The sequence below is a fragment of the Laetiporus sulphureus genome (genome assembly GCF_001632365.1).
Source record: "Laetiporus sulphureus 93-53 unplaced genomic scaffold LAESUscaffold_19, whole genome shotgun sequence".
Lineage (NCBI taxonomy): Eukaryota > Fungi > Basidiomycota > Agaricomycetes > Polyporales > Laetiporaceae > Laetiporus > Laetiporus sulphureus.
The window spans coordinates 57,613-69,515 of NW_024468528.1; the positions used below are offsets into that span (position 1 = coordinate 57,613).

Below are 11,903 nucleotides of genomic sequence, written 5' to 3' on the forward strand. Positions count from 1 at the left end.
GCGGTCCCTTATATACCCCGGCCTCTCCCCATTCCTGCAATCCACTTCCCTTTCCCGCATACACCTGCACGATGAAGGTAGACGCGAACCCCATCCTCAACCCCGTCAAGGACCTTGCAGACTATGCCGCCGACGCCGACGCGCCTCTCGACCTCGACGGCGCGCGGCCGACACATCCCTTCCTCGCACGCGAGGTGACTGACATCGAGCAGAGCCTCATCCGCGGCAAGCGTTTCTCCCTCGATGACCTCGTGAGCCCGTCCATCCACTCTCTTCGCAGGACAGGACCGCTGACCCGCCTCGTAGCCCGCGTTCATCAATGCTGTGAAAAACATCCAGGGACCCGGCATCAACGACCGTCTCTTCCTGGTGAGTGTCCTCGCTCGTTCGTCTCTGTCATCGGTGCTGACGCTCCCTCAGCTCGAGAAGCTCCTCACCGTCATGGCACGCTCTCCCGACGACTCCGTCTTTGCTGCCCGCCTCCAGCAGGCTGCCATGGACATCCGTGCGTGCTCAGCACATTCCTTCATGTTCATGCTCTAACTGACACATACCCGCGCATACAGTCTACAAGGACCTCCCGCACCCGCCCGCCGGCTTCCTCTCCGTCCTTGCCAGCGCTCCACCCTCCGCACCGTCCCTGCTCCAGGGCGTCAAGTACGCGTACCGCAGCGTGGACGGGAGCAACTACAACGTCCTCTCCCCGGCGCTCGGCAAGGCCGGCACCCCCTACGCGCGCTCCGTACCCAGTGTCAACTTCATTCCCCCTCAGTACCTCCCCGACCCGGGCCTCGTCTTCGACACGCTCCTCAAGCGCGACCAGTTTGTCGAGCACCCGGGTGAGTCGCGGTGACATCTGATGCGAGACAGGGTCCTGACGCGCGTGCCCGCAGGCGGCGTCTCGAGCCTGTTCTTTGCGTTCGCGGACCTCGTGATTCACAGCATCTTCAACACCAACACGCGCGACTGGACGGTCAACGACGCGAGCAGCTACCTCGATCTCAGCCCGCTCTACGGCTCGTCCCAGCAGCAGGTTGATGCTGTCCGCCGTGAGTGCCGTGTGCCTCCCCGCCTCTTCGTACGTGATGCTGATTGGAGATGCGCATGCAGGACATGACGGCACGGGCCGTCTGTGGGAGGACGTGTTTGCGGACGCGCGCCTGTTGTTCATGCCCCCCGCGGCGGGTGCACTGCTCGTGCTGTTCTGTAGGAACCATAACGTGCGCCGGATTCTCTTCTTCTCTCCGGATGATAGAACGTGCTGATCGTGTGCAGTACGTCGCAGAGCGCATTCTGGCGATCAACGAGCTCGGTACGTATGCATCGCCCGAGAGCCTGAGCGCGCAGAAGCGAGCGGCGCAGGACGAGGAGATCTTCCAGCGCGCGAGGTTGGTGAACTGTGCGTTCTTCATGCAGGTGCGTATGGCGTCAATCGCTGGACCCGAGAGGCTGGGTCTGATATATGCGCGTAGGTGATCCTGGGCGACTATGTCGGTGCGATCCTCGGTCTAACGAGGGACGGACTGGGTTGGCGGCTCAACCCGCTTGAGGTGCGGTTTCCTTTTGAGTGATTAACCGTGAAACTGGACTGATGCGGGGACAGGCGATGCGTGAGTTGACTCACGAGTGGACGCCTCTGGGCGAGGGGAACGTCGTTTCGGTCGAGTTCAACTTGATGTACAGGTGGCACGCGACGGTCTCGCAACCGGATACCGTTTGGACGGACAACCTGTTCAAGGATTTGTTTGAGGGGAAGCCGTACGACCAGGTACGTAGCTCTGACTCATCCTTGGATCATGAACGATGCAGGCTAACGACGGATCACGTAGATTACGGTGGACGACTTTAGGAAGGCGGTGACGAAGTATGTCATGGGGCAGTCGCAGGATGTGAAGGAATGGACGTTTGATAAGTGAGTGCCGATTTGATCTTCTGGTGTGAAGAGGATCTTGATGAGTTGTATGTATAGACTTAAGCGGGGCCCGGATGGGAGATATAGCGATGGTGCGTGTCCTCCCGCGAGCGAGTATCCGCTGGGTGGCTGACCTTCCATTTCCTTGCAGCGGACCTGGCGAACATCCTACACAGTGCAACGGAGGCGCCTGCGAGCGCATTCAAGGCGCGCGGAATCCCCGAGGCGCTGCGCATCGTGGAGGTTCTCGGCATCCTCCAAGCACGTAGCTGGGGGACGTGCTCGCTGAACGAGTTTAGGAGCTTCATGGGTCTTGCGCGTGAGTGCTGATCTTGCTGCATGACTTCACGCTGGAGGGCTGATGTGGTTGGGATAGCATATAAGAACTTTGAGGAGTGGAACCCGGATCCGAAGGTCTATGTAAGTAGTGGCAAATCATTCAAGGCAGTGTTGTAGGCTGATATGTGTGTCGATAGAAAGCGGCCGAGGCGCTGTACCATGATATCGATAATTTGGAGCTGCACGTACGTCACGCTCTTATTCTGTTTTTAATCATCGACGAGGGTCCTGATGGGCGATTTGTCGCACAGGTTGGGTTACAGGCGGAGCAGACAAAGGTCCCGATGCCTGGCGCGGGCCTCTGCCCGGGGTACACGATCTCGCGCGCGATCCTCGCGGACGCGGTCTGCCTCACGCGCGGGGATCGCTTCCTCACCGTGGACCTCACTCGTGCGTCGTTCTCAAAACCTTGACATGAAAAATGCAACTTATGTTTCCTCATCCGCAGCGTTCAACTTGACGACGTGGGGCTACGATGATGTGCAATACGACAAACGCGACGGCTCGTTCGGCGGGATCCTTGGGAAGCTGCTCTCGCGCTCGCTGCCGGGCTACTATCCCGCGGGTTCAGCGTACGCTGCATTCCCGTTCATGGTACCGAAGACGATGAAGGGATATGTGGAGAAGCTTCCGGAGCAGGGACTCGTAGAGAAGTATACGTGGGAACGGTCGATGCCGGTGCGCGGGGGACCGGGTGTGCAGGCTGTCATTGAGGAGAAGAAGGCGGATGCGCTGGTGAATGGAGTGGTGCCTGATCGGGAGGTGGTAAGTGGCTATTTGGAATGAGTGCGATGACGGAGGCTGATGATATTGGACGTCACAGGTCCACAAGGTGTTGTATGAGGATGCCGTGCTTGAGAAACATGCCGCGGCGTTTGGTCAGATCGCGCAGGGGTTGATCAAGGACAAGTCGGTCGAGCATGTCGACTCGCCAGCGCGGTATTTGAACGTGATAAGGGACGTGGTCAACCTCGTGCCTGTGTATTGGATTTCAAATGACGTTGTGAGTGCTGGACGCGTTGACGATGATTCTGTGCAATGTGGCTGATGAGGGGATGGGTGTAGGCTGGGATACCGATGAAAACGGAGACGAATTTGAAGGGCGTGTTCCGCGAGCAGGAGCTTGTGAAGATGTTTGCGGACGTTGCGAGGTCGGTCTAGGTTCTTTCATACGTGGTGATGTGGATAGCTGATGGCTCGTGAAGCTACTTGTCTCCGGGTACGAGCACGTCGCAGGAGTTTGAGCTGCGTGACAAGTCGACGAAGGTCGCGCGTACGGTGATGGAGGTTACCAAGGGGCACCTCTCAAGCCTCAGCGGTGGTTCTGTAAGTATATTCACCTCGTATGTGACATCAGATCATGAATCCTAATGCTCACGAAGCATCTGCAGCTGCTCGGTTTCGCGGCATATATCGTCGATTGGGTCGTCGGGCACAATGAGCGCGACAGCGAGTTCCTCAAGACCCTGCTCGCCGTGGGCAAAGGCGCGAGCGCCGATGCGCTCGCTGCAGGCGTGTTTGTGGAGATTGTTGGGAGTGCGGCGCCGTATTCGAGGGCGCTCGCGGAGGTGGTGGATTATTATTTGGAGGAGAGCAGGAAGCAGGAGCTTGTGAAGCTGTTGGCGGCTGGGAAGGCCGGCGAGGCGAAGGTGGAGGAGGGGATCTTCCAGGTGTTTGGTGAGTTTCTGTGTGTTTGTGTGTTCTGCGAGTTTTAGTTGATGGGTCGGTCTCTTAGTGTCTGATTCGACGGTATGTGTTGGCGTACGGGTGATGCTGTCATGTTCACGAACTGACGGATCGTGTACCACAGAACGGCGTGTCGCGCGGTGGTCTGCTGACGCCTGACCAGGGGTGAGTGAGGTGCACTCGCGGTCAAACTGAGAGCTGACTGCTGTTTGTGCAGGCTGACCGACCCGAGGTTCTTTGTGAAGGTAGTCACCGCGTAAATCATCATTTATTGCTCGATCTGATAAGCTCTGTGCAGACTGCCGTGCAAGTCCTCCGCGCGATCTTTGCGCTCGACGAGTTGACCCGCGTTCCTGGGGCGATGGGCAAGCTCAACCGGTAAGTCGCGTATTTTCGTGCTTTATGTTTCACGTGCTGATTGAGGCGGCGTAGGTTTGTTGACAGTGTCGACGGAAGGAAAGAGCAACTTTACTTGGACTCCAAGGGGAAGGTCACTCAGTGGCCCATCTCGATGATGGTTCAGGTATGGCTGGTTCCTCTCTCCTGACCTTAATGGCGGCTCATGATTGTCTTGCAGTACAACATGAGATCCTCCGCATAAAGTTTGATTCGTACATGACTTTCCATCCCGCATCCTGTCCCGTTGGCGTTTTGATCGCAACTTGATTATGTTGTATGATGTAGTGCACGCCGCCATGCAATAAATATTAATTGATCCATGCTAGGCCATGCGCCGGCTGCGTCTAAGGCAACCGTTACTCGGCGTTCAGAGTGCATTGAACAGTGGAACCGACCAAAGACGTTAGGAGTTGAGTTACGGCCCGTAAGCACGGTTCGGCAGCAGGATTATCTCGCTGGGAGCAAGGACCACCATGTTATTTCAATGCACCCAATATTGTCCGAATTCTGCTATAGTCCAAATTGTTTCAAACAACAGCATAGTGAGATATTCTCAGTACTAGTATTCAGAATCATGACACTGCGCTCAGACCGGAATTTCGTTCCAGCCAGCGTTGAAGCAACATTTTGATATCATTCTTGATCATGTATCCCGAGTACACTTGGCTTCACCGTCGATCACAGCTTGAGGTTACTGTGCCGCAGCCGGTTGCTCATGGCGAACAAGGTGTTGTGAAGCAGTGAGCGTACACACGACTGCAGGCACGAGTGTGCACAACTCGACTGACCACAAGTCAACCCGGATCAGATCGAATCTCATATGGCTGATCTGTGGGGCGCTGCATCCCGTCGTTCCTCTATACTTGTTCAGCGTTGCATAATGACCCTTGATGCGGGCAGACAGCCCGGAATGGGCTACTGTCAGGCGGCCATACCTCTTCGGGATGAGTATGTTGTTAGGTTTGAGGTCCATGTGCGCATCTCACAAAGTCGAGGTGGGCTATAAAAGCGGGCGTGGACTGCACGTCGCGAGTCAAGCCGGCGGACACGTTGAGCACGGAGTCTGCCTGTCCTTCGAATGCTGGCCGAAAAAGTTTCATTCCACAATCGGAGACGTGGCAGGTGGCGACAGCGACTTCTTATAGAATGTTCCTGCACTTCTCATGCAGGACTGTCAGCAAGCCAGTTTCAAATGTGATTGATATTATTCAGGTTATATGCTGATCCGTGTCACGTATCGACTCGCTAATTCTGTGAAGCCACACTAATGGAACTCCTGGAGTGAATGGCATCTAGAACCACCATGCCAAAAGGCCGGCAACGCTAAGCTGAGCTTAGCATGCGGATCTGGCTATATCTGCAGATGCTCGCGGTATCTTGCTGAAGGGATGCTCTTAATTGGTGTTGGTTTCAAAGTAACTACAATACGATCAACTTGGGACAGTGGTGCAACTACGGTAGCCAAGGATTGTTCAACTCACAATCGCATTTGTAAGGGGCCGACATCACCTGAGTGCCGCCACCGTACCCAACAGCGCACACACCCCAACCAGCCCCGCCGATACCCAGTGCGCCGTGCGCAGCACACGCCGCTTCCATCGCCCATGGCCGTGTTCGGCGCGACCTTCACCAACGACCGTCCCCTGCATATGGTCGCCAACACTTCCCAGCTCAACGTCACCGTCTCCGAACCCTGACGTGACCGAAGAGAAGGAAGAGAAGAGATCCAACAGCGCGTCGAGGAACTGCCCGCCATCGAGGAACGAGAGCGGCAGGAGGTTGAATACGTAGAGTGAGAGGCTGAGCGCGAGGAGATACCTGCGGCGGAGTTAGCGAAGGGCAATAGGCGAGTCAAGGGAACTGTGTGCTGACGTGAAGAAGGCGTTGACGAGGAGTGGGAGCCGTAATGGGAGGAGACGCGTGCGTGGGAGGTAGGTGCTTACTTCGACTAAACGAAGTGAGAGGAGATGAGTCAGATGTAGGTGTTCAGGCTCGGTGTGAGAGGAATGATAGGTACGTATGCGCATGCGGACACATGCACGGAATAGCAGAAGCATATGACACAGCAGGATCGCGCACTTACGCGTGTATTGTTCATCATGACATGTGAAGTCGGGGAGGAGAGCTACACGCAGGTACAGACCTGCACACCGAAAAAGCACGCGAAATATAAAAATCGGACTCACCCTCCTCGAGGATCTCCTCCTTCTCACCCTGCCAAACCACCACACGTTCTCTCCCCTCCTCACCCACAGGCATCACGACTCGCAGTCTGACCAACCGTTCCTCTTTCCCGGGGCACACGCATGCAAACTCATGCGCAGAGCCACATGCAGACGCACTCGCGCACCGACGAGGCGCCTTCGGGTTCGGAAGAGCAGACAACAGCGGAAGTGGATCGAGACATCGTCCCGTGTCCGACCCGTCGTCCTGCGAGACGAAGCATGCGAGCTGGGCCTGCAAGTCCGCATGAGACTGAGATGGAGGGAGGCAGCACGAATTAGGCTGCTCTATATGTGCGTAGATTGGCGATGAGCACAGCAATCAGAAGAACAATGGAAACCCGCGTCAGCCGCTGCTCGTACGTGGCGCCTCGAACGCACCTACGGACCATCGAACCACGCACGGGGGACGCACCACCCGAGCGCGTCTTCTTGCGCAGGATATGCCGAGAGGAGGGCGCTCCACGCATCTCCGGCTGAAGAGGCGGAGGAGAGCGGCGTGTCGTCGACGTACGTGATGAGCGCACCAGGCGGGAGGTGCGGCGCGAGCGGCGAGTCCTGCGGTAGATATAACGGAAGGGCATTAACATGCAGCTAAATCTCCCGAGGTCTCAAACGAGCGCATATACTCACCTCATCAACACACACGACGACCCGCGCCCATCCGCCTACCTCGCGATACCCACACATGCCCCAGAGAGTGCGCCCGAGCGCCGGGAGGAGGACGAGCCAGAGGACGAGGTTGTGAAACGCGCCTGCAGCAGTGAGCCGGAGACGCGCCGTAGGTGGCGGCGTCATGTGCTCTGAACTAAGTGAAGTGCCCGAGGGAGGAGAGGGAGAGGAGAAGGGAGCGAGCAACACGAAGGCAGAAGGGAAGACGAGCGTGAGGGACAGACCGGCAGAGAGGAGAGGCACGGGTTCTCTGCAGCATGGCAGGATGTCAGTATCTTCCTGGTGGACTCGTGCCAGGCTGTCTGTGCCTCGAGTATACGCGGATATCTGAGTAGATGAGCTGCTCTATACTTCATCAAAGCAGTGCTGTGGTGGAGACGTGGAACGTCCTGGTCCCGGACTCCAAAACGGGATCCGGGTGCCTGGGGTGTACCGAGGGAGAGCGCGAGGAACGCCCGCCCGGCACGCACTGCGTGACGAATCACAGAACAAAATGAAAAGAGACCAGAAGGAGAGAGTGGGTGGGCAGAAAGTGTATGCAGGGCTCTAGCGAGAGCAGGTGGAAGGTGGCGGCCGCAGGACAAGATGCGCTGGTGGCCACGTCACGCATCTGTCCTGCGACATGCCGTCACGATCGAATCCCTGTAGATGAGGCGTGCATATACTCGGATGTGGATGGTGCAAAGGGATAGTAAACAGAGAAAGAGGACGTACAACGCGGCGGCAAGCGCGTGTCCGGCTTCGTGCACGAGTTGTGCAAAGAGAAGGGCGAGGAGAAGGAGCGGGGCGTGTGAGAAGGGGGTGGTGAGGCCGGGGATCTGCGTGTGAGTTAGTGGGTGTGCGGTGGCGAACGCGTCGAAAGAGCGTGAAACGTAGGTCATAGAGCTTGTTGCGCGAAGGGAATAGCGTGAAGGAAACATAGATGCATAGGCCGAAAAGTAAAGAAAGACACATAGTACTCACAATCGCGTGTATCGGAACCTGCGCGTCCGCAGATGCCCTAATGCCTGTATCCGCGTGCAACGCGTCTCGTTTCGCAAACACCGTCTTCGGCTCGTACGCGTCCGCCACAGACACGTCCCCGCGCCCGCTGGCTGCCACCACCCCCGCAAGCTGCACCGCCGTCCAACCCACCAGTCCCAAGCCAACCGCCATCCCAATCACCCCCAGCACGCTGCCGACATCATAACACCGTTTTAGCACCTCCCGCGAGCGTCTGTTTCGTTTTTGTGAAAGAGAGGAAGACAGCCGCGCATGCGAAACGTTGAGGGCGGTCGTGCGCAGGACGAGGTGTGCGGTGCGGAGGTTGACAGTGGTTTGTGCGAGGAGGGTGTTAGACGTGATGCGAAGGGCGGCGGTGGTGGGAAGGAGAGATCGGGTGCGCTGTGCGAGGAGGCGGTGCAAGAGGTGGGTGCATACCCAGAAGAGGACGATAGATAAGATGAGGGGGGAGAGCGAGGACAAGGCGGCGGGCATACAAGACGTACGAAAGCACAACGAGGGGAGGAGCAGAGCGATCAGTGGGCGGCCCGACGCGTGTGGCGCCACCGTGTCAGGAAATGTCAATGAGTTTTCTCAGCATTTTCAGAATTTGGAATGGTATCCTTTCCACCCTTGCGAAGTGCTGTCAATTCTGTAGCATTTCATAGGAATTCCAGGAGCCACTGAAGTTTATATCATGCAGGAGGTGAATGTCTAGGAAAGGTGAACCTTTCATGTGCCTTTCCAATGTGCAAGAAGGTGTCAGAATTGTGGCATTTTCGAGCGACTATCTCATGCATTTTCCACTTCGTGAAACAGTGATTTTTGTGCAGTGACATTGGATTGTACGAGAAACCAGGCCTATTACTATGGCGGGCGCCGCCAGACAATATAGTCGAGAAATTATTCCCGCTACGATAGTAGGGGGTCTTGTCGATTTGAAGCTCACAAGGCTCTCCGCAGGGCACCCAGGGGCTAGCGGAGCAGAATTCGTGAGGATGCTAGCCCGGTTAGTCAGCTTGACTCCGGCCCTCCCCTGGGCTGGTCACAGCTGGCAAGGCGTAGACTCAGCCTAAGTGGGGATCCGAACCTCTTGGAAAGGTATATCGAACCACTTAGTCTGGGAACGGGAAACTGGTGACGTGAAAACTCACTGGTGAGCCGTAGCAGTCGAGGGACAGTCTCCCTGGTCTGGCTCGAGAGGACATATCCTGCGTCGGTTGGTTCCCCCAGAATTAGGGGCATCCAGCTCAAGTTGTATCCGAGCTGCCCATGCCGGGTGAGGACTTAGAACACCCCAGACCGGCATAGCACAGAGTGGGACCACGTCTGTCAGACCCCCAATTGGGGAATACCTGACCTCCTGCAAAGGGGGCGCTAAAGTTCGTCCGATATAAAGATGCTTGGTCCACTCTGGCTGCCTTCCTCCGGGATAGCGATGCCTGGACCAAGGCATCTGTTCTCTATGATCCTGGTTAGGTTCTAGCTCAGACGTGATCTGTTCACACCTTTAGATACACTCCTACTTAGGTAGTCCTACGCCCAACTTGTACCTAGACACACCCCCGACCGCCTTCGGCAGTATATAAATTGTATCAAAAAAAAAAAAAAAGGCTCTCCGCCAAAATTAGTGATCGGGGGATCACGTCTGCCCTAAAGTGATCGCTCCATGATGAAGGTCCGACCTATGGTGCAGATTCCAGCAGAATCTGTCGGCGGATTCCACCGGATTTCTACCTCGGAAGTACAGTCATGGATCAAACACGACAAAAATAATGATAGGGCTGGTACCGGCAGCGCCCGCTACGATGAGCAGGTCGCAGGCGGTGGACATGGCGGGTCATATAAGGGTAAGTCATTTGATTTACTCTGACTCTTCTTATGGCCACGGACTGCCAGTGGCCTTCTTTTTGTGTGTTCCCTCTTCATGTTTCATTCCTCCCATCATATCAGTATATCTCCTGGTGATTGTTGTAGTTATAGCATGGGCGATATATATAGTTCATATAAATAATGTTATGGGACAATGTGTACGATGCCTATAGACGTCAGGTGAAGCAAGCGAAGCACTTCACTGGCTACAGCAATGGCATCAAGGAGGGTGAATTGTATGACAATGATGTCGACCGCTAATAGAGCCAATCGCGACTGAGAGCGATGTCAAAGAATGCAAGGGACCTGATAGAAATCGAAAACGACGGACTTTGAACGTGCATGAACTGGTCCAGAGGCGGATGACTGTACAACAGGGTTTTCAATGTGCACAGAATGCGGCAGGTTGTGCAAGCACGCAAACGTGGAAGAAACAACTGATGTCGAAAGAGAAGCGTCGACCAGGATAGATGCTGGAATACCTGCGTAGTTGCCGAACATGCACACAAGACATCGCTGAGAGAGATTCACTGAGCACAGATGACGGATGGATGGATGAACGAAGCAAAACAGGAAAGGTGTCCACCTCGAAGTGGAGCGGTCCTGTGAATTAAGCCCTGCGTCCACTTCATGTTGTGGCCTAATGCACCATTCGCCGACAATGTGCTCTTGCCTCGCAAGTTCTCTACCTAAAAAGTCTACCGAAACCATCTATCAGTATCATCCATTGCTTTGCTTGATGTTGGTCACTTGTACTCACCGGATATATACGACGAAGTGATTGCTCCCAACCCATCACCAGATTCCTGGATTTGAAATGCATTTATCTCTCCATCGATACCATACTGATGTATTCTGTAGCCTTACAAAGGACCAGTCTGAGATCAACAGTATCATTGCAGAAGTATCGAGGAGCTCAAAGTTCTATGAGTTTGTCACCAGTTTTGTCGGTGTACTACGAGGCACACCTAACATGACTGATCTCTGCAGAATGCTAGTCTCCCATGGGCAGATGAGACAATTCCTTCAAACCTCCACAGGAATGCTCTGGATATCCTTGTCTGATGTCTGCTTTTTATTGGGGGGCCCTTGTCGGGAGGGCAGCAAAAATTGAAGTCCGACATCACGTGCGACTATAAATAAAGCACAATGTTGCATTTGCTTTGCTTCTTTGCCCGCTTATGTTGTCACTCCCTTAGCTGTACATTCTACTATGTCATCTAGCAAATCTCCAATAGACTCTGATAATCTACAATATGATTGCACTTCCGGAGAAAGTCTACAAAAGTTGAAAAGTATCCTCCGAGCACATAGATTCCATGTGTGCAGTGTGAGCAAACAGCCAGCTACCAATAATCTTGTAGAACATTATGAAATGAAGATTGCGAGCACTCACCGAGAAAAGGCTCACAACCATGACAATGTGAAGACGAAAACTTAGCACACTATCCTGGTAGATACCGACAGCGTGCGTATCACAAGGGATTGCAACGATTCTGCCCTGATCTGGATGGCAGTGGACGTGCGAAGTGGTGGAAGTATGCATGATGATGGGCCTTCATGCTCATTTCTCCATGGAGAAATTTCGAGACCATCTGGATATGGAGCTGGGATACTGGCGCGATATCCTTGTCCTTTTGAGAGCGCAGGGGCAGAGTAAAGAGGTCAAGCAGGAAGGAGCTGATTGTCCAACCGCATCTCTGGATCTCACCGAGTATCATATCCATGTGCACAGCCCTAGTTGAATCCATGGGTTGTCGTAGAGGCTGAGTAGCTCCACTGCATGACAGACTAGCAGCGAGAACAGTGGCAGTGGCAGC

At 55.0% G+C, this 11,903-nt stretch overlaps 3 protein-coding genes across 3 annotated transcripts; 1 reads left to right on the forward strand and 2 right to left on the reverse strand.

Moving 5' to 3' along the window:
• Positions 1-71: 71 nt before the first annotated feature.
• On the forward strand, positions 72-4,538 carry LAESUDRAFT_759114 (heme peroxidase; the record flags this gene model as incomplete). The annotated part of the gene is made up of 26 exons (XM_040912549.1): positions 72-251; positions 307-369; positions 421-505; positions 567-839; positions 894-1,049; positions 1,111-1,220; positions 1,276-1,416; positions 1,473-1,550; positions 1,604-1,768; positions 1,830-1,912; positions 1,970-2,004; positions 2,064-2,231; positions 2,289-2,332; positions 2,389-2,436; positions 2,503-2,641; positions 2,700-3,016; positions 3,075-3,254; positions 3,317-3,402; positions 3,457-3,577; positions 3,643-3,928; positions 3,987-4,000; positions 4,062-4,102; positions 4,155-4,182; positions 4,236-4,315; positions 4,370-4,460; positions 4,515-4,538. The coding sequence occupies 26 exons, from the start codon at positions 72-74 to the stop codon at positions 4,536-4,538; spliced, it is 3,036 nt and encodes a 1,011-aa protein (XP_040764339.1).
• Positions 4,539-5,518: 980 nt separating this feature from the next.
• LAESUDRAFT_812593 (uncharacterized protein) lies at positions 5,519-8,914 on the reverse strand. The gene is made up of 8 exons (XM_040914421.1): positions 8,194-8,914; positions 7,945-8,048; positions 7,192-7,480; positions 6,948-7,116; positions 6,523-6,846; positions 6,209-6,284; positions 5,818-6,154; positions 5,519-5,755 (listed from the first exon to the last, which is right to left on the reverse strand). The coding sequence occupies exons 1-7, from the start codon at positions 8,704-8,706 to the stop codon at positions 5,842-5,844; spliced, it is 1,788 nt and encodes a 595-aa protein (XP_040764340.1). The 5' UTR covers positions 8,707-8,914; the 3' UTR covers positions 5,519-5,755; positions 5,818-5,841.
• A 2,384-nt stretch (positions 8,915-11,298) lies between these two features.
• Positions 11,299-11,903, reverse strand: LAESUDRAFT_725696 (uncharacterized protein). Its single transcript, XM_040908870.1, has one exon. The coding sequence runs from the start codon at positions 11,832-11,834 to the stop codon at positions 11,559-11,561; it is 276 nt and encodes a 91-aa protein (XP_040764341.1). The 5' UTR covers positions 11,835-11,903; the 3' UTR covers positions 11,299-11,558.

Bases quoted from the DNA above. Each gene is read 5' to 3' on its own strand.
- LAESUDRAFT_812593 (XM_040914421.1), bottom strand. From the start codon at position 8,706: ATGCCCGCCGCCTTGTCCTCGCTCTCCCCCCTCATCTTATCTATCGTC. The intron at 6,285-6,522 runs GTGAGTCCGATT...CACTTCGTTTAG, and splicing joins GGAGGAGATCCTCGAGGAGG to TCGAAGTAAGCACCTACCTC. The intron at 6,155-6,208 runs GTCAGCACACAG...ACTCCGCCGCAG, and splicing joins CTCGTCAACGCCTTCTTCAC to GTATCTCCTCGCGCTCAGCC.
- LAESUDRAFT_725696 (XM_040908870.1), bottom strand. From the start codon at position 11,834: ATGGATTCAACTAGGGCTGTGCACATGGATATGATACTCGGTGAGATC.